Source organism: Chelonia mydas, chromosome 6 (assembly GCF_015237465.2).
Source record: "Chelonia mydas isolate rCheMyd1 chromosome 6, rCheMyd1.pri.v2, whole genome shotgun sequence".
Classification (NCBI taxonomy): domain Eukaryota; kingdom Metazoa; phylum Chordata; order Testudines; family Cheloniidae; genus Chelonia; species Chelonia mydas.
Genome location: NC_051246.2, coordinates 67,407,746 through 67,435,444, shown reverse-complemented (window position 1 = coordinate 67,435,444; position 27,699 = coordinate 67,407,746). Strand labels below are relative to the sequence as shown.

At 38.9% G+C, this 27,699-nt stretch overlaps 1 protein-coding gene across 15 annotated transcripts in view; it reads right to left on the bottom strand.

Moving 5' to 3' along the window:
• The window catches only part of PCNX1 (pecanex 1), a 129,681-nt gene that overhangs the window by 36,335 nt on the left and 65,647 nt on the right, over window positions 1-27,699 (bottom strand). For all 15 annotated transcript variants that reach the window (XM_043548034.1, XM_043548036.1, XM_037900313.2 and 12 more), the window contains 13 exons: window positions 25,970-26,060; window positions 23,134-23,191; window positions 20,713-20,930; window positions 18,961-19,114; window positions 14,998-15,030; window positions 13,903-14,074; window positions 11,954-12,064; window positions 10,097-10,188; window positions 8,246-8,355; window positions 7,334-7,439; window positions 5,502-5,594; window positions 3,239-3,389; window positions 208-349 (listed from right to left, as the gene is read on the bottom strand). In XM_043548034.1, the coding sequence (XP_043403969.1) occupies window positions 208-349; window positions 3,239-3,389; window positions 5,502-5,594; window positions 7,334-7,439; window positions 8,246-8,355; window positions 10,097-10,188; window positions 11,954-12,064; window positions 13,903-14,074; window positions 14,998-15,030; window positions 18,961-19,114; window positions 20,713-20,930; window positions 23,134-23,191; window positions 25,970-26,060 (1,531 nt within the window). The remainder of the gene's footprint in view (window positions 1-207; window positions 350-3,238; window positions 3,390-5,501; window positions 5,595-7,333; window positions 7,440-8,245; window positions 8,356-10,096; window positions 10,189-11,953; window positions 12,065-13,902; window positions 14,075-14,997; window positions 15,031-18,960; window positions 19,115-20,712; window positions 20,931-23,133; window positions 23,192-25,969; window positions 26,061-27,699) is intronic.

The window sequence follows — 27,699 nt, the reverse complement described above, 5'->3', positions numbered from 1 at the left end:
TTACATATTCATTCAGTACAAGCCATATGGTGATCCAGACATATACGCTTGCCAGGTACTGACACTAGAAACTAGTTATTACTACTTTGCTTTAATTGCGACTCGTATTAACTATACTTCCACTGCAGCTGTCAATTATGACGCCCTTTGCCATTTTCTTCCACCATATTGGGTACACTCAAGTTACTGACAATCTTTTCTACTTACTCTGTGTCCAGTTTCTTTGGACTAGCAATGTTCTTGGCACTGCTGCTGAGCTCATTGAGGACTATCAGTGGGTAGATAACATTCTTCTCCACAAAGAGGAGCCACACATGAAGTTTCTCAAACCACATTACATGGGCAGCATCTAACAGGACAGCAAAAGAGGAGATCACAGATTATACTAGGGGCCTGAATACCTCAGGAGATTTGTAATAGGATGCAGTTCATATCAGCTCCAGATCAGTGGTTCTAAACCAGCCTAGGTCATCTGACACCAAAAGTTCTGGCCCTCTGGCAACTGTCAGGTGGCATACACAAAGATTTGGTAATCTTTAGTAGTGAGGCAATGTGTGAATAACTGCTGTCTCCCTGCCAGTTTCAGCAGAGAAGCCAAAGACTAATAAGGATTCTCAGACTGAACTACCTTCTCATCCATAAAAGCAATCCTTCCAAGTCATGGCTGAATGTCATCGGAGAGAAGCTTGCACTACCGTATCTGTATAAAGTTTCCCATAGTTTTGGATTTTGGTAAATGTTACTGTTTCTGCATATCAGCAAACATGAGTTACTTTTCTGAAGGGATGGAAGCTGTTACCATAGCTACTGATCAAGTTACATTTCATTTTGATTTTAAAATGTTTTTCCACCCATATTTGAATTAAAATGCTTCAGACATATGTTCCTACAGTCTAGAAGAATTTAATTATCCTGCAATTATAAACTGACAACTAATAGCCTCTTTTGATCTTTTGTATTAACTGCAAAAAAAAAATACAACATTGTTATTATTGAGAGCAACACACACACACACACACAGAGAGCTATGGAAAAAAATCAAGGTTATAGGACAGCACACACAGAGGCCTGGAATCAGCTCTGGATTATGTCAGTTTTCAATTATGCCCCTCCCTCAGTGATATCAAATCCGCTGGGAAGAGGCTGCAGAGGTACAAGGTGGCCACAACCTCCCCATCACCAGAGAAGTCCACAGGGGTTCACAACAGTCAGAAAAGTAGGAGGCACTAGCCAGGAAATGAGTGAGGATAGCTGAGACCTACTGATTCAAACACATTTCCACTGCAGCCTTTGGTAGCAAGGCTTCTTTGGAGCTTCCAACAGAAATTAAAGTTGCTCCTCTCCCAAAGAAGAACCCTCAGGGAGCACAGACTACTGCCTGCCCTACCTCAGGTGAATCCTCTCTGCTGTGCAAGGGGCCAAGCCAGGGTACATTACGATCTGTAAAATTTCATATTGATGTATATGGCTTTAATTTTGCATATACATGTAGAAAACAATATGAACATTAGTATGTGAGACAATATTACAAACATGTGAGCACTGCAGCCTAATTATAATTCCTGCTGGCAACAAAAGAGTTTCTCAATTTGTGTGCATGTTAATTCTCAGCCATAAAATTGTATTTAGGTAGGTTTTTTTCCATCAAAAAAATCTGATAAATCAAAAGACTGACTGTACTTATTTGAACATGTAATCACTGAAATAATGGAATTTAAAACTGCAGCTATGGGTACTGGTGCTGAGACTGCAATGTACCTGGCTAAAGTGCAGGTTAATTAGAAGACCACAAATGCATTCTGGTGTGAGATGAAGTTTTAGATACAAATCTGACAGCCCTTCTAGAACTATGTACAGAAACAAGATACTTGTTTGCTATAAATTTATTTCATCTTCTTTACTACTCAGCTATCTACTAATTCCTATTTACAGGGCTACTAGAATGTTATTGACCTTGCAGTTCTTATTTGCCATTAAATGACTCAAACAGGTGATAGTACAATTTGCTGCTTCTTGCATGCAATGCTAGATTTGGTTCAGTTAACACTGAGATGTGTGAACTAATAAACTTCAATAAAAATTGTTTTTTACCTCTAAGCCTGGCTGCCTGTGAACTCAAGATCTGAATGCAGAATTGGACTGTTCTCTGATGTATTTTCACTAGCCCAATTCAGCAACTGGAGCAGGAACTAGGAGTCAGGAAACTCAGGTTCTATATAGATTTTTCCACTGGCTTGCCATGTAATCGTGTTTAAAATATTTAGGCACTGATCAACAGGGACAAATGCTTATGCAAATACACTCCACAGCACGTGCAGTAAGGCTCCACTAAAGCCAAGGGGGATGCATACAAGCTGTCGGGGGTCCAATCACACAGACTGGCTTGCAAGAATGGGGCCTTAGGTTTTGTCTGTTTTCCCACTTATAAGTGGGGGTAATAATTTTCACCTTTATAAAGGCTTTTGAGATCCTCACATGAAGGATACTACTGTATGTAAATATAAACTCATTTTAACACTTTTTGCAAGGTTTTTTTGGGTTAACTGGGGTATAATTTGCTACCTTTTAAAAATGGCAGTTCCTTAGAAAACAAGTTTCATTAATGAAAGAAATAAAATGGAGGTGCATTTGTTAGATGTATAGTGCAGATAAATGTATGTTTAAGCATGTATATATGTGCAGTTTCACACTTAGTACACTTTTAAACAACTATAACGCACTGTACTAGAGTCTATTTTCAGATGTTTGGTTGTTATTTCCCAATTAAATTTCTAGAAACATGCCAAAAGCATTAGTCTTTAATACGGACCAAGATAGCAAGCTGAAAGTATACAAGTGGGTCTGAAATATCTAAAATAAAAACAATTTAAACCCTCCAAAATGTTGAAAAAAAGACACTGAAAAAATATGTTTGCCAAATGTTGGAAGAGAAGTTTCAGCACAGGGAGTAAGTTTTTGACACTTGTAACACCCCAATAACAAGGATTCAATGCAACTGCATTCATCATAACAATAGCATTGCTAATGTGACGCCATCATTACTACTTACTAAAGATACATAAAATGCCACAGGATCAAACAAGGCATGCTGAGCTAGGAAAGAATTAACACTGTCAATCAGAGACCCTGAAACATTTAAGCAATGACAAGTTATAAAGCAAAAAGTTAAAGTAAAGTAATGGTTAATATAAACTGTTCAACCAATAGAGCAAATTCAAAAAAAATTACTGATACTTACTTCGGACTTCAAATTGATAATACTCCTTGGTTTTCAGCAACGAGTGAGAGAAACAGTGCCAAGGAAGCTGCTTTCGGAGTTGAGGCAGCACATAATGGGTTAAAAATCCTACTGAGCCCACCAACGCATACAAAATGTAGCTAAGGACAGGCTAAAGGAAAAGCAGAGTTGAATAAAAGATAGGTTCTCAGTCTTATAAACAAGAAGCAAATCAGTTAACAACTTGATGTTTTCTATAACCTTTATAAATCAGCCTAAAAGCACGTCTGGACTGCAATTCCCCTTTTAACATGAGAAAGTATGTTAACTGTACGAATGTAAAACAACGAGGGTTGCCTCAGAAGATAACACTTCTAAGAGAAACAGATTATTCTACTTTTGATCTTCCCTGAAGACTGGGTTGCTACCTTTTCTTCTATAGTACTTCTAATCTTCTTTCATAGACAGTTGGTTCTGATTCTTCTGCATTTCTTCTCTAAAATGGCAAAACTATTATCCTTGAAGGAGAATTTCTGCTAGATAAAAAGGAGGTCCAAGTGCAGAAGAGACCGATCCTCATTCTGGATGATATTTTTAAGATTTCTCTTGAAGAAGAGTTGAATAGCACCCTCTTACTGAAGTATACCCTTTACATACTGCAATATAACATCACCTCCAGGTATGTGAGTGCACTGCTGTTTAAGAATTTTACAGTAACACAGTATCTGTACAGACATGAAAACAACAAGAAGTCCAGTGCCACCTTAAAGACTAACAGATTTATTTGGGCATTAAACTTTCATAAGCCCACAAAAGCTTATGCCCAAACAAATCTGTCAGTCTTTAAGGTGCCACCGGACTCCTCGTTGTTTTTGTGGATACAGACTAACACAGCTACCCCTCTGATATTTAGAGACATGGGTATGCATTTTACATTACAGCAGTGCCTACTGCGAGAGCTAAATTGGGGTTATGAATCATATTTTCATGGGTAGCAAGACGGCTGTGAATTCACAAAGTTAAAACTTTTCATAGGTGTCTGTCTAGAAGCTCATTTTTAAATTTCTGATGTCTTTGGTCATTTAAAATAAACTTGAGTGTAATAAACTATTTAGTTAACGCAACAGCAGATAACCAACTTTCTTAGTTGGGGATGGAAGCCACATTCATCAGGGATGGGTGGAGTTTGGGCTTTCCCTGGAAGAGAGGTCTGCTTTAGCAAAAACTAGTGTGGATGTGGTCATCTCTACTCAACTAGAAGGACCCTCCATCTGAAAATGTTTAGATTTAAAAATAAACTGACACAAATGCTTAAGAATAGCCTCTCCATTTTTGTAATTATAGAGAGCAATAGAATACTGGAATCCTTCCAGAATTTATGCCATTTCTTTTCTTCGCATTATTTGGAACAGTGATGCTGGACAAAGAAATTAGACATTCTAGTTCTTCCAGGTAGCCAAAATTCAGCATATGTCATCTGTGTAGCAACTTGGCCCGTCATATTTGCCCTAGCAATTTGATCTTTTGCTCAGAGTGAAAGTTATATTTGCTTTCAATACTGTAATCAAACTAGACAGTTTCAGAAGGTTTCTCCAGCTACTTAGGTAGCCACTCTGGTGTGTAAATAGCAAATTCCGCCACTGGATCTGCTTAGACAGACTCCTTCACCCACACAAATCCTGTTGCACAATGTAGCCTTAAGTCACATGTCAGGCTGAAAATATTTAAGCATATTCTGAAGCATATGCTAATGATAGCTAGGCTGACAGGTGGAAACTTAGAATGCAACTGTAAGGAAAGGTCTCTTGCCCCCCCGATACCCTGCGAGGAACCATCCCTCTACGCCACCTCTTCTATCCCATGGGAGATGGACACTGTCTAGCAGCCACAACAGGTGAAATCCTTTTCAACCTTTTTGTCAATTTACTTTCTCCCTTCTCTAGAATGAGCTTGTAGGTATTTCTGTGGGTGGGTAGAGTGAAAGAAGGGCGCTTTATCGAAAAGAGTGGAGCACTTAGAGAAGTAGAAGTGGGGAGGAGGGGAAGAAAAGGGAAAGGAATATTGGGGAGACAAAAAAATTGAGATTTAAAAGGTCTTCACGGCAGGCATTAGTCACTCTGTATGTCTGAATAGCACCTCGTGTAAGTCATGCCCCAAGCCCAAATGGGGCCACTGGGTACAACCATAAAAGAGTATTAAATAGTAGCATTAGCAAAAAGGCATCTACAAGAAAAGAGAAAGTACAGGTATTTTATAAATTGTGAGGCATAATGCAATAACTTACCTGCAAAACTGTGAATACTGTACTGACATGAATTGCAAAATAGAGTACACCAATGACGAGACACACTATCAGGTCAGATTGTAACCGTTCATTCTATGGAATAAAAAGAAAACAGCTTAGAGGACATAAAATTTTGGTACTCTTCTTCCAGTCCTAAGGTCACCTCCACTTACCTCTTAAAGGAATATGGGGCACTACTGTCAAAAGATTTCAGCACTGGCCTAAATCTGCTTCCACTGAAGTCAACTGAACTTTCCTCTCTAACTTTGACAGCAGCAGCAGTTAGATAAGTGCTTTCAAAAATCCCACCATTTTTATTTCCCAGCTCCCAAGAGAGAACTGCAAGAAGCACCAGTGCATGGAAGATAACCCTTACTTAGCTGGTCTTGATCAAGGGCATGTGTCCAAATGATTTAATTTAAAACATCTAATCACTGCCATACGTGAGAAGTTAATGGACAAAACACTTTCATTCTGGATATTCTTCCCTTCCAAATTTGAGCCTATTGCCTCAATGTAGGTAAGTGAATTAACAACTTTTAAGGCCAGAAGGAAACATCTAGTCTGTCCTCCTGCATTACACAGGCCAAAGATTTTCACCCAGTAATTCCTGCATCTAGCCGATAACTTCTTGCTGTGCTAGAGCATCTCTCTTAGAAAGACATGTGATCATGTTTTAAAGACTTCAAATGAAATAATCCATCACATTCTTAGGTAAATTTTTCCAATGGTTAATTACTCTTGCTATTAAAAAAAATAATGCCCGCACATAAATTATTTTTCTTCTGAATTTGTCTAACTTCAGTTTGCAACCATTGGATCTTGTTACGCCTTTGTCTGCTAGATTAAAGAGCCCCATACTATCTAGCAGTAAATCTTTTCCCTATGCAGGTACTTTCAGAACATGATTAATCTTCTCTTGGATATATTAAATAGACTAAGCTTCTTAAGTTTCTCACTTACTGCTTGTTTATGTGAAACAGGATAACAACTGGGTACTGTTATTTTCACAAGCATTTACAGTGGATTTACTCTAGGTATCCAAAGAATGTGATGATAAAATTAAGTCAATAAAGCAAGTCTCCAGTGTTCCTAGAAGCAACTCATTCTTCATTTAAAAAAAACCCAGCAGCTTTCCTTAGTTTTTAGTTTCTGTGTGTGGGCTGGATTGCCCAAAGCTCTTGTTTATCCAAAAATACTGAGTTAACATCTTTTGGCCACTATCACTCTTTCATTTGAGCCTTTATACACACACCAGGTATTACTAGGTTTATTTAGGTACATATTAAATTGTGAACATGAGTTACAGAACACCATCAGTTATCCTTCACTGCTCTATCATTTTGGGAGTTCTGGCCTTCCTAATTGTATCTCTTTTTTGATAGCTTATATTGTCAAGACAAAGGTAATACTTTTTCCTCATGGCTGTGCATTTTTAATTGGATGTATAGATAAAGATGCAGTGTTGTTTCAATACTGATAGTCAATGAGGCAACGAACTCAGCATTTTATATTCAAAGTGGAAATGCATTCTAAAGGTAGATGCAATTGGTCTTCTGAATGTAAAATTTTGACTCAAATACCCATTAGCATTAACTCACTCCTTAAGGAGTTATTTTTCACTGTGTTAAATACATATACCTAAAATTCTTGAAGTCAAGTGAAAGTCAATGGGACTTGAATGCCTCACTCTCTGGAAGTCCAAGCCCTGGACTGCAGAGTATATAGTGCTAACAAATTCCAACTAACTCAACACCAAACTAATACATACTCTATTGGCCAGGATTCAGTTTATGTCTGGGTTGAGTTTTACAAAAAGCAAGCCTACTTACCACTGAATTTCTAAGTTTTTCAGGTAAAGGATCTTTGACTTCAGACAGAGGATCCTCTGGGTTTTTGTCTTCAGAATTAGGAAAAAATTTTGATTGTACTAAAGAGCTAAAAAGATGCAAAGCAAGAATTCACTGTGATAAATACATTGCTTTGGGTGGGTTTAGAAGAGGTAACAAAATCAGAGGCCTATTACAAATCAATAGAACATAAGCAGTCCCAATCTGCTATCTTTTGTGGCTCAATTTACTTAAAGGAGTTTAGAAATCTCAATAGGTATATAAAGGTAAGCCTATCTGTTTGCCGCATCTCTCTTTTATGGAAAGAAAAAGCTCAATAAAATCTGTTCAGATTTTCCACCCCCCCAGTAGTCTCTGTTGGTCCATATACAAAATAGGCAACCAAGGACTCTAGTACTAACTAAAGCTCTAACAGACCAGCCCACACTCCTTTAATTTGTAGGGACATACTGACGAAGCAGCCAAACTCTCAGTAGATGCTACTAGTAATAAAGCTTGATATAGCCACATCTGGAAGCTTTCCAAAGTATTTTTATGGCCTCTTTACTAGTAGTATCTAAGTGGCTCACCACTTTTCCTGTATTTATTCTTGCAACACCTCTATAAGGTAGGTAAGTACAATTATCCCTATTGCATACAAAGGGAACTCAGACAGAGATTAATTGATTTGCCCAATGTCACAAAGGAAGTTGTGGCAGCATAAGGAACTGTACCTTGGTTTTGAGAGTTCCCAGCCAGCATCCTAACTACCAGACCACCACTCGTCCCTCCCTTTTGTTTTCCACAGGGTTGGGCCAACATCAGTTTCAGTGGTACCACTGGGTTTCTACTAATGGTCAAAATGGATCTCCTTTGAGAGTTGCCTTGAGGACAAATGTACAGTCAGTAACTTACAAAAGTACAGAAGGGTCACTACTTTGTCTGCTGAGATGATAGGATATCGCTACTAACAAGCCACAGAATATTGAGAAGAGGACTGGAATATGCTGGCCATCCCAAGAATCCTGGGGATAGAAGAATTAAATTTTAACAGAAAGACAAGAATATATAAAATCAATATCACAAATCAGAAAACTTAAAAGTAATAAGAAAAAGGAAAGATGTAAAAAGCCATATGCTTTTAAAAATAAAGGTATTTTGTTAAAATGTTAACCTATACTTTTTGTAAGTTAAAGCCTTTAATCAGTTTGAACTTTCTCCTGTTCAGGTCAATGGAAAACTCCTATTAACCTTAATGATCATGTCCTAAGAGTGCTACAGTCTGATCAAGCATAAAGTTAGAATGCCCATGTTAATACACTTTATTTGTATAATTAGTGCTTATTTAATAAATCTCTACATATTCGCTTCTAGTTTGCCTATAACCATGTTATGCAAGTGGTGAATACCATACGAATACTATAATAAACTGTTTTCAACTTTCCCTTGCGGTACTTGTTGACACGCCGGGACTGGGTCTTCTTGGAGTCGGGTTGCTTGGGAATGCAGCCCAAAACTGGTGGTAAACTCCATCTCAGGCTGTAATAAATTGGTGTGCCTGTTTACTATGCTGCATCACTTGGGTTCAAAAGTAATTCACAAGGAATCCTCATTTTGGTTTTAGAAGACTACAATAGTTTTATTATTTGCTGTTTATTTTACAAGTAACACACAGCCATATGTAATTTACCCATGTAATTAAATGTTCAACAGTTTTAATGTACTGTACATACCATTTACCACACACAACCCATGATCATAATCCCTTAAAAAATCATTTAAATTGCAGTTCCATTCTGAAAATTGACTATGTAAAAGTGTCACCTTCTTACTCAATAGAACTAATCCTTTTGTAATGTTTGCTGACTTCAGATGAAAAAATATTTACTCTTTCTCCTACTATGCTGGATCTGCAGGGATCAGATTGATTTAACAACATTTTGTTCTATCTTGTATATCAACTGATTTGTTTACTACGATCTAATCAGTTACACCCCTGCAAAGATACTGAAAACTATTGCGGATCTATAGGTTCACCGAAGGCACAAATTGGCTAGTAAATCTTTCCATCATCACAAGTAATAAAAGAAGCAAGGTTGACTCTCAAAGCCCAGGTTGATCCTGCAGGACCTACAGTTAGAAAAAGTCATTTTATTTGTAAACTGAGCACATTTGACCTAGAAATCATGGCACACTACACACAAACATGGAAGTCAGTGTCATATTTTTTTGTTGCTTTTCAGAGTAAAACTGTACTTTGAGCAAGTATACATTTTTCTTTGTTCCCTTGTGCTTGTCAGCTGCCTCTCAACCCCTCTCCCATAAACAGATATTCACCACTTCAGCAGAGCAAACTATTCCTTGCTTTCTTTTCAAAATTAGCATTACTGTAAAAATGTTTTATTTCTAATTTGCATCATCGGGAGTGAGTTTTCAAATTCAACCTTTTGGATGAATCAGGAAAAACATGAATGCATGAAAACAATGCAAGAAGTTGACCAGTTGCTATGTGCCCCTCACAAGAACCAGTGCAGAAAATAAATTTAAGGGAGATGGGGAGAGCTTCGCTGAACACAAGTGCGTATTAGATAGTTACATGATCTTATGAAATTAAACATATGGCAAAGTAAGTGTAAAACGTTACCAAATCAGAATGGTAACACTTTACACACACTTTTCACAAATGTAAATAAGTAGACAAAAGTGAAAGGCAGTGGAGAATCAAATCCTAAATATTTATTTATATACTATCAATGTACTGCTTACCTTCAGGGCGCCATAACACAATCCATACAATAATGCTACTGCCACAATACTACAGATGAAACTGTAAAGAGCTGCAAGCAGGCTTGTAGTGGCTGGAAGTAAAAGTGGGGTGGGGAAAAGGATCAGCTGTACAAACTTGAAAACGTAAGACTTTTTAAAGTGGACTGAACAAAAAACTACAAAAATTGCAACAATTTTTTGCTTCAATACCTGCTCAGATGTTAGAAAAATTCTACCAATTCCTACGTCGCAAATACCATCTCTCTCTCCCCCACAAGTTATTTTTCTAACTGAGCATGATTTACATGTTTTGTTTACCATTTATTCAACAGCACTGCCTTGGGAATAGTCAACTACTGCTGCAGCAAAAGCAGTAGATGAAAGCTGACACTATGTTAGACCTATGTGATCAATCTTCTTAATTCTCAGCAATAAACCAGAGAATATTTTCCTTTTCATAAACAAAATATAAGTTTATAAGCTGGAGGCAATTTGACACTCGATACTCTTATGGAAGGTTAAATTCGGAGCCCCGCATAGTTGATAGCACTATTAACTTATATAATCTGTTCTCATTTTGATTTTTGTTGATGAATATTTCTTGCAAAAAATGTTTTTGAAACACATCACTGAAAAGTTAAAGTGAGCAGCTAGTAATGAACACATGTCTTGGGATAAGGAGATTAGGTAACACAATAGGTGAGCTTGGTAATGAAGTGATGAGAGATGTTTTCAAATCTTAGTGAAAGTGCAAGCCAACACTGCATCAGGAGCACTGCACGACTGAAAGTTACTGCTCAGAAATCTGAGAATCACAGAATCATAAAAGGATGCTGCAGGAAAGGTATTAATTTAAATGTATACCTAATATTTAAACTGTGCCCATGAACCCTCACAGATACAGGTACACTGAAGATGTTTGCATCCTCACCACAACTAAAATTAGTCAAAGAAACGTATTGGGCTCAGTGCTGCTCTTTTGTATTCCCTGGCCCTGAGGAGTGTACAGTATGCATAACTTATCTGAGATGAAAAGAAAAGAGCTCTTAGCAGTGCTCAACAGTTACACTGCAAGCTAATTAAGCCGCTATGTTGATGGATTTAAAACCAAGTTTGGCCCTGGTCAGATTGGAGAGAGGCTGTGGATAAGAGTAGGGAAACTTTAGGATGGATAAGTGAGGGAGAAGCAGTAAGCAATCCTTAAGTAATGTAGAGAACAACAAGGAGATGGGAAGGGAATAGGGAGTTCTCAATACAGTTACACTTCCACCTGCCTTGAAGTGCGAACTGCAAGTGCTTTGATAAACGGGTTATAAAGATGTCACAGTTCTACATATCTTGGGCATTCATGATCTGCCTTTTTACCATCGTATCTAGATACCAAATACAACAATTGAAGGAATATTTTTCTGTGAATGGACCATTTTTCTGCCCCCCATCCAAGTACAAGTCTCTTACTGGATTTATATTTGATAGGTTTTTAAAAGGGAAGTGAAGAGTTTTCTCCTTTTCTGCACTGCCCCAGAATTGAATTTTCTACCAGTAAGTTATTTTGCAACTTTTTGAAACAGTAAGCTCTGACAATAAGCTCTCTTACTGCAAAAGCACACTTGAGGGACTATTTTACTTATACTTACACTGTGAAAGGAATTGCTCTTTGTTACAGAACTGTGCTACGTAAATGAGTATGGGTTCTTTTCACTGACTTCAGTGGGTTCTGTATTTTAAGCCCAGACCTAGAAATCATGTTACTAAATAGACTTTTAAATTACATTATTAATTTGATTTGAAAAATGGTAGCAGCTGCCTGGTCTATTTAATACTTCCCTCTATCTTTGACATAAAAGCTGCACTCACCATTGCCACCAAAGACATGAATATCCAGCTGTTCACAGAGGTACATCACAAATGTATTCACCTGAGGCAGAAGACCAATGAAGAATACTATAGGGAAACACAGCGTAAATACTACGGAAAAGAAAGGTGAAAAAAGTGAGTATGGAAAATCTGATACATTGCAATACTCTTCATAGTTTCTTTAAGCTCTGTGATATAGTCAAACAAGATACAATCCAACATTGCTATGGCTATACTATAGGGACCTTCTAACAGTTTCCAATTGTATTAGACTTCACTTTAACATCCACCTCCAACTTAGATTAGTCACGACTTTCCAACATTCAGAGGGATAAGTACATCTTCGCTGACTCCCAATTTAATCACCAGTGAAATCTGTGTGAGCCGGTCTAACATGACTGGACTTTTATATCACAACCTTTTCATTTTCACATAGTAAAGATCAGGGAAGAGGGTCTTCAGGTATAAAGTCTTGTAAATTTGTCACTCACAAGAATGAAGGCTCTCATGCCTCTCATCAGATCACTTGAACTCCAGGGGGGGAAATTCTGGCCCCATTTAACTCAACGGGGCCAAAATTTCACCCTTGCTTTTATTGTGCTACTATAGGTTTGTTTAACAATCAGAAGAACCTCACTGCAACTGATAAATAAGTTTACAAATCGAAGAAGAGAGGACGTTTGTTTCTTTAATTCTAGCTTCCCTCCATCCCTGTCTCCTCCCCTCCGCCCCCCAAGATGGAGGGCAACCATTCGATTGGACATTACACATAGGTTATATATGCTTTTCCACCACAATAGAGACATCTTAAGCTCCTTCTCTCTCATCTTAGTTCAGACTACCTGTATCGAACTGTTGTAGCACTGTTCTCTGACAGACATTTGGAGTGGATTTAGACTGTCTATGAACCAGGTCCACATGTCCCACTTGGTGGCCAAATGATAACAGATGTCCTAGTTGAGCTCTCATTAGTCTAATGCCAGCACATGGCAATGAAGCCAATCAGCTCTGAGGTTTGTCTTGCCCTGCATCTGTGTTCTCTGGCAGACAGGTCTTACTTCTCCAGGAGTGAACGAATTCTGGTTCAGATCTGTGCTCTTTGCTTCTCCTCAGCGGTTTAAGTTTGCCACCAATGTACAGTTCTTTGTGGAATGCAAAACATTTTGTGAAACAGTGCCCTCAGTGTTACTAGCTGCTTTGAAAGCACTTTATCTGAAATAAATTACTGTTAATTGTTCAGAAAGAAGAAGAATTTAGGGGTGATGCACTGATCACTGGGTTTTATGAGCACAATTATCAACACAAGTACAAATTGCATGGATTGAGACAAGCCTACCTGAGCAGAATACTGGAAGGAAAGGATTAAGAACAGGAGAGAGAAAGAGAGGTAAAGTACATTGAAAGCTATCTCAAAGATGGACAGAGCCTGAAGAAGATACCATTGCCAAGCATGTTGACCAATACTGTCTCATTGTTTACTTGTACTCCCCAGTCTGTCCATAGCCATCTGCTGCCTCTTGTCTTATTGAGTGTAAGCTCCTCAGGGCAGGGATCATATTTTGTTCCGCATTTGTACAGTGTTTAGCACAATAGGGTCCTGTTACATGACTAGGGCTCCTACACCCTACAGTAATACAAATACAAATTATAAACACACTACCACCAACGGTGATGCTTATTTTAAATTCCTAGCTGTTTGAGAGAGGAAAATTTTCACACTCTAAAGCTCTGTTATGGACACCAGAAAGCCTAAAGCTGCTCTCTCAAATGAAAGGAGAGCGAACTGGGGTCAGAATGTAGTGCTGCAACAGTCTGACACAGAGATCTGGACCTGAGATTTAGATGATAAAAGCCTAAAATGCCTCCACTGTAGTGGAATAGCCAACTCTAACCCATGGTTAAGATAATATCCCGGTTATTGGATGTTCATGTACAAAAAAATAACTCACCTATAACTAAGTCCCTGGCAGACAGCAGCAGCAACGGGTTGGTGAAAACCATTCCATACAACCTGAACCTTGTTGTAGATGTATTTCTGCTACCATAATCCAACAACCATATAAGAGCGCAACACAAACAGAAATAAACAGGCCGACTATAGGCTATGATACGATTATGACCCTGAAAATTATAGAAGATTTGTTTCATTACTGAACAGAAATGTGTTCTTCACATTTATAATAATAAATTCACATAACCACAAATTTTAATTTTTGTCCATCCTTTTCTCCAAAAGCCCTCTCCCATAGTTTGTCAATATCTCTCAAAGAATATTTTATGACAGTACATCAAGGAGTTTTTTAAATCTGTCTTATATTGGTGTAAAGACAAGGACACTTATGGCTCTAATGTTCAATGCCTTTCTAGATGAACAGATTTTCCTTTATTCTCCATCAGGTTTTTAAACAACGTTCCTTACTGAGATATTAAAAACAACAGGACTATACTCCAAGTGTTCTTGTAAACAAAACTGAAAAAATGTGTTTGTTTTTATTAGATGTAAACCTCAAACTAAGAAACATTTTGTATTTATTGGTCAGATTTTGCTACTGTTAAAAAGCCACACTGTTAGATATGTAATAAAAAATACAGTAATTACAACCTACAATACTATACATAGCTTCCTTAAGAGGACTGATACAGTTTCTCACCTCTGGCTTAGGTCACAAGTAAAATAAACTTCTGTCACACCAATCTAATACATGCATAATAAAATTTCCCGCTGAGTCTTCCACATAACAATCTGAACTCTTTCCATTTTCAAAAGTGCTTTATAACTAGTCCTCATAATACACCTGAGAGTTAAATAGTCACGATTTTAGAGATTGAAAAACTACAGCAAAGAGGTTGTGACTTGCCCAACCCACAGAAAGCCATAATTGGAATTAAATACTCAAATTCCCAATCCTGTACAACAATAGAAGTCTCTCATCCCAAAGATGGCACTTCTCCCCAAATGCAGAGGACTCAGGCAAAGAGTTAATCCTCAATGGTGGAAGTGCTGTACCCACTAGGGCACTGAAATGGCATACGCATTGACTTACATGTCGTGGGGAAGAAGAATCTGGTTGAACACTCTGAAAGTAAAATGGAAAGAGAGGAACATTATTTTGGGGCCTGCTATCTTTAGAGCAGTATTTCAGGTGGTAACCCTGAATCAAGGTAAGATTCCAGGATTATTATACAGATAAGAATCCAGGAGTGTCACTGCATCTGTGTATCATTGTGAAACCTAGAATGTCTGTTGAACCAAAGTAAAGCAATGGAAACAGTTTCAAGCATGGTTGAGAGCTCTTTTGGTTCAGAATATCACCAGCTGCAATCATTATGGGTTTCACGGTTTGTTACTATCCAGTTTTTAAGTTCTCGGCCGTTTTAACTTTATGAATAACATCTGAGAGACAGCAAGGCACACGTCTATGCCATGCCAAGAGTCCTCAACCATTGTGTTAGAGGAAACACCAACCATTACGCTGACTCTACAGTGAATCTGCATGCAACAATTTCATTGGTTGTATGAGAGAGACTATATAGATCATAGAATATCAGGGTTGGAAGGGACCTCAGGAGGTCATCTAGTCCAACCCCCTGCTCAAAACAGGACCAATCCCCAACTAAATCATCCCAGCCAGGGCTTTATCAAGCCTGACCTTGAAAACCTCTAAGGAAGGAGATTCCACCACCTCCCTAGGTAACCCATTCTAGCACTTCACCACCCTCCTAGTGAAATTTTTTTTTTCCTAACATCCAACCTAAACCTCCCCCACCGCAACTTGAGACCATTACTCCTTGTTCTGTTATCTAGTACCACTGAGAACAGTCTAGATTCATCCTCTTTGGAACCCCCCTTCAGGTAGTTGAAAGCAGCCATCAAATCCCTCCTCATTATTCTCTTCTGCAGACAAAACAATCCCAGTTCCCTTGTAAGTCACGTGCTCCAGCCCCCAAGCATTTTTGTTACCCTCCGCCGGACTCATTCCAATTTTTCCACATCATTCATGTAGCGTGGGGCCCAAAACTGGACACAGTATTCCAGATGAGGCCTCACCAATGTCGAATAGAGAGGAACGATCTTGTCCCTCAATCTGCTGGCAATGCCCCTACTTTACAGCCCAAAATGCCGTTCGCCTTCTTGGCAACAAGGGCACACTGTTGACTCATCCAGCTTCTCATCCACTGTAATCCCTAGGTCCTTTTCTGCAGAACTGCAGCCTAGCCATTCGGTCCCTTGTCTGTAGCAGTGCATGGGATTCTTCTGTCCTAAGTGTTGTCCTTGTTGAACCTCATCAGATTTCTTTTGGCCCAATCCTCTAATTTGTCTAGGGCCCTCCATATCCTATCCCTACCCTTCAGCGTATCTACCACTCCTTCCAGTTTAGTGTCATCTGCAAACTTGCTGAGGGTGCAGTCCACGCCATCCTCCAGATCATTAATGAAGATATTGAACAAAACCGGCCCCAGGACCGACCCCTGGGGCACTCCACTTGATACCGGCTGCCAACTAGACATGGAGCCATTGATCACTACCCGTTGAGCCCGACAATCTAGCCAGCTTTCTATCCACTTTACAGTCTGTACCTCTTTAACTTGCTGGCAAGAATACTGTGGGAGACCATGTCAAAAGCTTTGCTAAAGTCAAGGAACAACACATCCACCACTTTCCCCTCATCCACAAAGCCAGTTATCTCGTCATAGAAGGCAATTAGGTTAGTTAGGCATGACTTGCCCTTGGTGAATCCATGCCGACTGTTCTTGATCACTTTCCTTTCCTCTAAGTGCTTCAGAATTGATTCCTTGAGGACCTGCTTCATGATTTTTCCAGGGACTGAGGTGAGGCTGACTGGCCTGTCGTTCCCCAGATCCTTCTCCTTCTCTTTTAAAGATGGGCACTACATTAGCTTTTTTCCAGTCTTCTGGAACCTCCCCCAATTGCCATGAGTTTTCAAAGATAATGGCCAATGGCTCTGCAATCACATCCACCAACTCCTTTAGCAACCTTGGATGCAGTGCATCCAGTCCTATGGACTTGTGCTCGTCCAGCTTTTCTAAATAGTCCTGAACCCCTTTTCTCCAGAGAGGGCTGGTCACCTCCTCTCCATGCTGTGCTGCCCAGTGCAGCAGTCTGGGAGCTGATTGTGTTCGCGAAGACAGAGGCAAAAAAAGCAATGAGTACATGAGCTTTTTCCACATCCTCTGTCACTAGGGGGTTGCCTCCCTCATTCAGTAAGGGGCCCACGCTTTCCTTGGCTTTCTTCTTGTTGCTAACAAACCTAAAGAAACCCTTTTTGTTACTCTTAACATCTCTTGCTAGCTGCAACTCCAAGTGTGATTTGGCCCTCCTGATTTCACTCCTGCACGTCTGAGGAATATTTTTATACTCCTCCCTGGTCATTTGTCCAATCTTCCACTTCTTGTAAGCTTCTTTTTTGTGTTTAAGATCAGCAAGGATTTCACTGTTAAGCCAAGCTGGTCGCCTGCCATATTTACTATTCTTTCTACACATCGGGATGGTTTGTTCCTGCAACCTCAATAAGGATTCTTTAAAATACAGCCAGCTCTCCTGGACTCCTTTCCCCCTCATGTTATTCTCCCCGGGGATCCTGCCCATCAGTTCCCTGAAGGAGTCAAAGTCTGCTTTTCTGAAGCCCAGGTCCGTTTTCTGCTGCTCTCCTTTGTTCATTTTGTCAGGATCCTGAACTCTACCATCTCATGGTCACTGCCTCCCAGGTTCCCATCCACTTTTGCTTCCCCTACTAATTCTTCCCAGTTTGTGAACAGCAGTCAAGAAGAGCTCTGGGTTACTTGGCCCAAGTGCTACATCTGAGACATAGCATGTGGCTTTCAGCTACTAGAAATCTGTAACCTTTGTAAATATTCACTAGATACCTTATGAAATTGAAAACACCTGCTGGGGACCTGACAGAAATTCCATCACTAACAAATCTGACACTGAGTAACATTTTACTTTGGAAATTTAACTTTGACAAGCTTCTTCTCTGCACGTATTTTCAGTAAGGACTAGCGTGCAAAAACAGTTAACTTCTTACAGCAAGCAGTTTTTGACTCATAAGTAGACAGCTAAATAGAGATTGGGAATCTGGAAGATTAATTTTTACCAGTCTCATAACACAACATAGATTATCTTTAAGTTTTATAGAAGAAATTCTCATGCTAGAGGAGATCCAAATTACTTCTGACCCATTCTTCTTTTCTCAAACTCCCTTTGCTTCTCAGAATGTAAGCAATCTTTTAATCAACTGTATTTTGAAATGACCTTCTTGGCAATTTGACATCTGGTGAAATGCCAGGATATAGAGTAGAAAAAGGAATATCTACGTGTATTTTTGGAGGGAAATCCTTTTATTTAAATAATAAATTACAATAAAAAAGAATCCATTCGATGTTCTGACCTTCCTTGCCAATCTTTTAAAAATACACCGACAGACTCATGAGATCAAATCAACAAATAAAACAACTGACATCTCCACATAATCCCCAAACCACCAATACCCAACTCTACCGACACTCATATCTTGAACGGGCCAGGGAGAAAGGATGGGCCCTTGCCACATGTCTAAATGGCTAACACACTCAGGCCATACCAGATCAGAAGGAAGCAAATTCCAAAGGTCCAGGGCCCTAACAGAACACATTACCAATCACTCCCTTTTTTATAGCAATGGGGTTTCAATTCAGTTGTTTCCCCTGATTATACCTGTGGTAGTATGTCATGGGCAGAGAGGTTTAGGTTTTTATTGTTCCTTTTTTAACAAATATACACAAGACTACTCCAGTGATCTTGTGTGGCCTTATTCCAAACTTTAGCAGAAGCCAAAATTTTTGTTTTACAAACTTTTATACAGTTCTCTTTCCAAAGTTCTTGGTAGCCTAAGTACTCAACCTTCACAGACACCTTTGAACAAGAAAGTTTGTTGCACAAGTCCTCAACAGTTTATTTCTATTGTTCAAAACTGTAATTAAAAATGAAGATAAAAAAACTAAGGTACCTTGAGTAGTGAGTACTGACAACTGGCTATTACCAGGCAAAACTGGAAGATCCAGATATCCTTGAAAAAGCCCTCTATAAGGAGTACAGAACCCAGGAAAGCAACTAAAATAGCTAGGATGACAGCTAACACATTTTCAAGGATCTCACGATTCCTGCAGGGGCAAAAAAAAAAGAGTAATATTAAAAAAGCTGGATAGGTTTAGAAGAGATTAGCAGAGAACAGCTAGCACAAAGCCTAGCAAATAAGCTATGCTGCTGGTAGCAAAATGGGCCTGAACTCTTGCATAGTACATATTAGCAAACTGTAATACATGTCTGTTAGCAAAGCTTAGGCAGAAACTACCATGAGTTCAGTGATTGAGATAAATGGGAATGGAGGCAGGAGTGGGGCGGGGGGTGACAACTGCCATCCCAGCAGCCTTTTGATGTACGCATGGTGCCTTTTGAAGCATATTTACAATTGACAAAAGGAGGTGTACAACACAAATTTTCATAAGGGGCTGGAGGGAGAGCTTGGCCTCATCCAGAAGCAGCAGCTCCTGTCCCACACGACTGGGCACCTTGCGCTTTGCTAAGTACACCACGTTGCAATGCCACTCACTCCAATTTGGCCCAGCTAAACCTAAATGGCACTCCGACCCTGTGTACGAGGTTGCAACACCCAGGATGAAGAACGAGGCCTAGGTCCCGGCCCAGAGCCGCCACTGCTGGGTAAGTGCAGGGCTGGCTTGCTCTTCAGCCCACCACTAAATGACCCATTACCCATTCCCTTCCCTCCTCCACCCCCCATTTACCACCCACTGCATGTGTTCAATGAAGGTTGAAGACACTCAGCATCTTGAAAAATTGGGCCTTTAAGAAGCAGCTTTGATGACCTCAGAAAGTAGTTAAATGCTCAGCTAGATGAAGAATGGTAGCCTGTAACATGGGCCTGTCTCAGAGTTCCATAAAGGATGCTCAAGAGCCTATCATCACATTAGGGAAGGCAAGAAAAAAATACTTTAGCCATCTTATTTATATGCAACAGGGTTATTTATTTAACAGGAGTGTGTAGTGCAACAGTTGAAATTACTCTCGCACTCAGTGGCACTAAGCCACTCAATTCAGACTAAGCAAACTACAGGGTAGTGGTGACTAGCAGAAATAATAGGTGTTTACAGAGTTATTGCACAAACAATCGTACTGAGGAAAATTTAAAATTACTGTTTAAACTTCGATACACTGAACATGGCCAAAAGGAATTCGTGCTCACTATTTCAACAGGTGACACCAAATAACATGATTTAGCTGTTTCTGCCTATAAGATGACACTCTGGGATTGCGGTCACCTCTTGAATCATACTTGCATTATCTCAGTTTGTAACCATCATTTGGAGTGATTTCGAAGCTAACGTCTTGCACCAAGCCAATTATCTGGCTTTACAGCCAAGTGTGCAACAGCAATCCTTCTCTTTCTGTTTTTAGATAGTTCCTAGAGAAGTCACTAACTTGTTTCCACACAAGGTATCTTATATTTGAATCAATAATTTGGAATTTATACTAATGGGGGTTAGAGGAGAAAATAGAAGTTAGCTTTCATAATATTAGTGCAATTAAATTTGTTCGGTTTCTTTTTTCAGTGCTTGATAAATTTATATGGCTTGCCCAGGATACATCCATTTGTACTATGTGGTATATTATTCACAATTTAGTTATAATTCTTAATCTTTGCTCCTTTGAGCTGTAATCTGGTAGTACATGAGGATCTCACCTATCAAATAAAGCCAAGAGAGTTAGCCTATCAAAATTAATACCAATCCACAGCTTGGGTAGGATCCAAAAGCGATAGTATTGTTTAACTTTCTGGGCTGCTTCCTCTTGTGATTGCATACGGTCCTGAAGGTCAGGGCTTAGGTCAATGTCTTGGTGCTCCAGCAGATCTGTATCTATAGTTAACAGCCTGTTCAACCTGATCTGAGGAAGAGAAAGCTAAAAGAAAATAAGTATTAAGAGTACTTTCAAGTTATAATTACACTTTCTACTAACTACATCTTTGAAGATTAAGAAGTTTTGGTTTTGAAATACTATTTACTAGTTACCACTTATTTTCTCTGTCCAGAGACAGACATGTGAGTGGCACTCTTACTTTTGCAGCATGCAAGTGTCTGCTAAATTAATTATTCTATTTAGAGTGGAAACTCTAAATCTGAAGAGAGGTGAACTAATGAGGCAAGCAAAAGTAATACTTGCCACAGATAGAGACTAATTCTGATTTTAGATAAGTGGCTATATATTGACATTTCATGTAGTCAGCTATGCTGCATGCAAACCCATGCTCAACTCGGTAGTTGATTTTGTGAGGCAAAGCAACATACTCATGTTTCAATGATCAGACTTATGCCAGAGTATTTAATATACACTTAAGTTTTAAACAATAAGGTTTGCTCTCACTAGCAAAGCATTATTCATGATTGGCCATGCTTTCCTATCTCTTCCTTCCCCTGCCATTTAATGTCAGGGTTCTTCCCCGAAACCTCAGTAACACCAAAGAACACACAAAACTATTGATACCTCAGGATACATGACTGAAGAGTGAGAAACAGTGTTACAAAAGTATGTAGTAGAAACCCTAATGCCCAACCAAGTGTGTAAATACTGTGAAAAGGCCAAGCGACATCTTAAAGAGGTCCCATTTACTCTTTACGTATAATGCTGTACAGGCTGGAAAAATTATTTTAATATGGAGTTGTAGCTGGCATTTAATTGAAGCTCTTTTTTTTAAAAAAATCAGACCGAGACATTGTCAATTTGAACAAAAAAAAAAATCACACCTGGCTAAAAATTGTGTACCTATATAATTACATCTAAGATTATTGTAAACAAAATAAATAGGTTCTATTTTTCATTTTGGTTACTTTGTACATTCAACAGCTATGTGTGTATAGTCAGTTTCAGAGTTCTCCTATAGTGTCCTCTTTTTTTTAAAAAGAGGAATTTTCAGAATACAGAACATATAATTTAAAATGGAGTCCTAGTAGAAACTTGAATTTTTTTTCTTATTAGTTTTTTAAAAGTTGACAGGTGTCTTTTTAAAGCAATGTCACTACAAAAGATGTGTCACATCTTAATGATCCATTAAGCTAACTAGAGACTTAAAGTGTCAATTTGTATTCATAAGGTTTGAGTTTCTCTGAATTTCCTGAATTTGCACAGTTACTAGAAAGGGGAACAGAGGATGGGGCAGCATACACAGCTAGTACCCACCAACCAGTGGGAGCTCACCCTTGAAAGGAAGCTTTCACAGGAAGCCACAGTGTTTCCAAAATACATCAGGATTGAGCTGTGGAGATCACATAACCCCGGACAGGACCAGAAACAAGCTTATTACTGCTCTGCACTGTTCTGCACCAAAATTCCACCCTCCCTCTATTTTTGGTTATTTAAGTGATTTAACAAGTTCCATCATTCAGCCGTAAGTTGTGTGGATCATCAGAATGCTGATTATTTGCGGATTGAATGGTATGGGAATGGTAGAACGCTGAAGGAAGTACACAGGTATGTTTGGAGTTGACAGTAATATCAGAGATGTGTGTGTCACAGGAACACTGAGAATGGCAGAATTTTTTGCACCGATACTGTATGTTCAGTGATTTTGTGTGGGCCTTTGGCTTTACTTAAGTGTCTCACTTCACATGTTCTAACCTTTGAGCATTAGATCCTGGTGGCAGGATGTATACCTTGATAGAGTCATGATTGGTTCTGGGGACTGCAGGATAGAAATTCACACCTCCTGTATCCTACAGATCTTAGAGGTGCATAGGAATAGGGCTCTACCTGAGTACATGCATCAATCTTTTGGCCAGCTTTATGACATTTGTCAGAAGAACCCCTACTTCCAACATCTTTTATGATCAAATTATACAAATTAAAGATCATATTGTAGTCTTAGATCAATTTTAAAAGGTGTAAATTACTCATATAATTGTGCTTGTAGATGAATTTAGCTTTAAAATTTGCATGTATATATGTCTGAAGGCACTGCAATACTGAATATGAGCTTCTTTCCCAGTCAAAAAAGTTGCTTTTTTAAAAGCTGGTACAACAAGGTATGGTGGATCAGTGCTCTAAAAAATGTGCATGCAAATAGGCAAAAGGTTGCTTTATCATACAAACAATTTAAAAAAAAACTTACTAGATCATGTGGATAAAAGCGAACTGAGGTAGAACTTGATACATGAGAATCCGTGTCGCTATAGGAACAGAGAAAATACTTTAAATTAATATTATATTTGACTTCAACAAGCCACTCCAGTGTATTAAAATGCCTGAACTTTTACTACCCCCCACAATGCAAGACCAAACTTTCAGCATAAGCACCTTCACTCATTTTTGTAATTTCTTAGACTTCACGCTAACATATTTTAAACAAATAAGTATTTGAGTTTTAAGATGCTTCTTACATGTAAACCAAGACGACGGACAACAAATCTTACCCATATACTGAATGGCAAAGAGCTCATATGTGACAGTATCTGCTACAACCACAATAATAAAGATGCTCTCTTCTTCCTCATTTCTGCCATCTAAATTATGCCTTGCCACAGATCCCTGGATTGGCTAGCAGCTGTTGTCACAGAAGGAATCATCTCATTTCCTGTTGCCTGAGTGAACCCTTTTTTAAACTTGTTAGCCCTCAAAAGATGAGCACTAGACATCCCTTAATGAAAATCTGAGTATGTCTCCTTTGGGCTCCCAAGGTAAGAGAATCTGGTGGACTTCTGCTCCTACCTCCGTCTCTCTCTCCCATTTCTCCTGCACTTCAACATTGTTGCTGATTGTTATATAGTTAGGGTAAAACTAAGCAACTTAAGAGCCTAACCTTCATTGAAAGTCACTTCTATAAAAACTAAAACACTTTTGAAAACGTAACATAGGCATTACCCTCAATCTCTAGTCAGAAGTTCAAACAAACAAAGTTATCTTGCCATTTGCACTCATTTTAGGCCAGATTGTTTTTAATGGATTCTGATATCAAACCCTTGCTTCTCACAGCAACGTTAAATTTATAGCAAGAACTTGGACAATTAATTTCACATAAATGTAGTATGCAAGGATATGTCAGAACTACACCAATTTTAAACACACTTCCTTTATTCCCTTTCCCTCAGATACAAGGTATCTTAATTTTGCATTTTATCAAAATTCAGAGGGTGTTTTAACAGAGTAAGCAGAAGTGTGGCTACCCAGATTTTTTTCTAGTTTGTGCCTGCTCCATCATCTGCTGTTTCTGACCGTGCTCCTCACTGTAAGAGTAAACGATGTGAAATAAGTTGTAGTCTTTAGTTTAAGATGAAGACTGAGTCATTCTGCAGGACTTTTTCAGTTAATTTTAAAGCCTACACCCAAAAGCCATAGACAAGTTACACTTTAGATTGGAAAACATGGAAAAGCACTCGTGCAAAAAAGCCTGCTGAAAAAGTTGTACTGGCAGTTAGAAGAACTAACCAAAGGCCAATTTAGTTAAGGCACTCTATGTGGATTTTTGGGTTTGACTGCAAGTTCAGGCCAATGAGATTCCACTGCTCTGGCAAGTGATGGCCAATATAGCTAGTTGTGTACTCCCTGCAGACTAATAGTAGGAAGGAAAAAACAATACCTCCTGCACCCTCCCTTTGGATTTAATAGCATTCTGAACTGGACTGAGTCATTTATAATTGGGCCTTAGTGTTGTTGTTCCTCCAAGTGCCCAATTATTCATTACTCAACAAGCCTCACCTATCTGCACTTGTTCACCAGCCTCCATTACTGCAGTTCAGTGGGGCTGTCCTACATTCGTAGGATGTAGAATCAGTTTTCATTTTGCTTTTTGTAAAACTGCAAAATTCAGTAATTACCATAAGTACAGAATGAAGCTTCTAGTATATGTGTTCCTGCACAGAGCAGCTGGCCCAAAAAAAAAAAAAAAAGTGAAAGCAACTCTGGACAAGTCACCCCATAAATCTATAGTCAGACGACTTATTCGACACTATGCCAATGCATTCAGTGTATGGAGATTTTGGTGCAGCTAGGAAATAAGTGTTTGAAGTCTCCCAAAGCTAGACTAATTTTACCTCTCAGAATTACAATTACCCACAGAAATGAGAAAGTTGAAAGTTAATACCACAATTAGATTGGGTCAGTTCATACCGCTCTTGGGTGCGAATCCCACTGCTTACTCTACAGCTGTGCAGGGCCCTCTTAGCAAGACCACTGCTGTTAAAATGTACAATGCATAAGGGCAAGATCTGGCAGGCCCACGCAAGGAATACACAAGTTTGTGTCAAAGGTCAGCTCCATAGGAGGTCCCTGTGTACTGTTGCACAGCAGGGATTTGGAGTGTTCTGTTGATCCACGGCTACATGGATCCAACAGTTGTTCACCCATGGGCGCAAGTGGTGGAGATTACTTCAATCCTGAGGGTGGAGTAGTAGGCCCAGAGCAATTCAGTTGCACTTAAGTGGCGTTTTGGAGGACAAAGAACTCTTTTAGCACCAGGAAAACTTCCCAGTGCACAGCCTGCTTTTCAGGCTAAGTTGGCAGGCCAAATGTTTGACTTCAGGCACGTTACATTTCTCTACACTGTTTCAGATTATCTGCACACTCAAGAACACAGTATTATCGATTTACGTTTGCTTCACAATTGGAAGTTTATTTTGCAGCCCTAACTGCTAAATTTTAATCTATGATCATATGCTCTGCAGAAACTGATAGTAAGTTCCGCAAGGGAAAAAATCATTTTCTACAGACTATATGGAAGTGCATTTGTTAATCCTTGAGTGAACATATTTACTATTATTTGGAATAGCCATTTTCCAAGGTATTGGTCACCTTAATGCTGTTTTCTGCTAAACTTGCTCAGATTTCACAATACTAAAGAGAGACACAGGATTACATTTTTTATACTTCAAGGTCTTCTATAACTGAAATTAAATGCTTGTAACTATACTGCAGATAAGATAAGAAGCCTTCTGACTGGCCTTCACACACACCAGATGTTGGACGATCTTCTTGCAGCTGGCTCAAAGTTCACAAGTGACATGTCACAGCCTCCCGTCTCGTACAGTGTAGAACTAAACTTACCTATTAAAGAAAAGGTCAAGAGAGATCAAATATTCAATACTGCTTCATCGCAGCAGTGCAGATTTCTAAAGAGTAACATTTTAATGGATTGCTATAGATGTAGATCTCAAAACAAATAAGTCATCACATAAAATGTGACTAGCATCATGGATTAACAAAACATCAGGAAGAGGTAGCAAAAGCTTAGCTTGCTTAGCATTCTCCTCTAATACAAAGTGATGTCTCTCATGTCAATTAACATGATATATTTTAGACACAACTGCAATTCATTATCAATTATGCTTGTCAGGATAATAAACAATATTGGAGATACAGGGAAACAACAGTGAATTAACCCAACAGAAACACAGTGGTAGCCTTTCAGTGAATATGTAGACAAGCTACTTGAAATGGCAAATTGCATTTGTGGGGTTTCATAGAAAACACACTACTGTAAGCTTTGAGCCATGTGGCTGTTACAACAGTCTACTCTATCATCCACCATTAGCAACTGGCAACCAGGACATTTAACTAAGGCAGAAATCCCACAGGTGGCAAAATTAAGAGGCTTTTAAAGCCAGGTTTCTGCTTGAAAATAAAATTCTATAGAGAGCATAAGTGTTTTGTCAGTTATACTCGTGTCCGTGCTGGTCTTTGGAGAGGAGAAAAGAACTGCAAGTAGAGAGATCTAGGATCAAGCATTTAACAGGGTTTGGAGAATGAAGGCATTATTGGGATCTAAAGAAACACCATTAATTTGATGTTTTTACTTTGGCTAAACCAACATCTATTTCAACAATGATAAGAGAGAGAGCGCGCGAGCCTGTTCCTAAATCTAAGAACTAAAGAAGAAAACAGTCAGAAATGAAAATCAAGCCCAAACAGTAAACTGCCTGACCCACAAGATATTTGTCCTTACTGTGCCCTTCTCTCCCCAAAAACCTGGAAGCTTGCCCTTAAGTCCAGATTCACGATATTTCAGCCCAAAGGTTAGAAAATGAATTCTAAAAAGTCTTTTAATGGAAAACGTTCTGCTATCAGCTTCATCTTGTCTAGAATAAATATGATCTCTTGCAATCTCTCATGTAGATACTATAGTTTTAGAGCTATTAAATCAAAATCAATACTGTAAACTTTAGTTTGTAGGTCCTACATTTTTTAATTTGATACGAAAAATATTTTTCTGCTCCCCTATATTTAAAAGCTGTAGTATGCAGTCCCAAGAACAACACCTAACATGATCAGACCCTCACTTTCCTCCTCTCTGTACATACACCTGACTGCTCATAATTCTTGTAGAGTCTTGAAGGCAGGTACATCTGAGCTCCCCCTAGAGAAGTATATGAGGGTGAAGAGATAGGAAACGCAACTGACAGCCAACAGAAACAGTGTAACTAATGCAAAGTGCTTTTAAATGCACAAAATAAGCGGAAAATATTCGCATAAAAATAAAAACTTCCCACTGAGTTAGAGACTTTAAGTGCTACTTATAACAGTAGTAGTTATAAAAGAGTGAGGGAAAAGGAACTTGGAGCAACCTGGCCACTTGTAAATTAAACCAAAAGGAAAAAGGCTGTTTTGGCCCGACATTTATACATGTTATAAATTACATACAATGTGCACTAAATTTGGCTAAAGGAAAGCTTGTCCACTATATCTA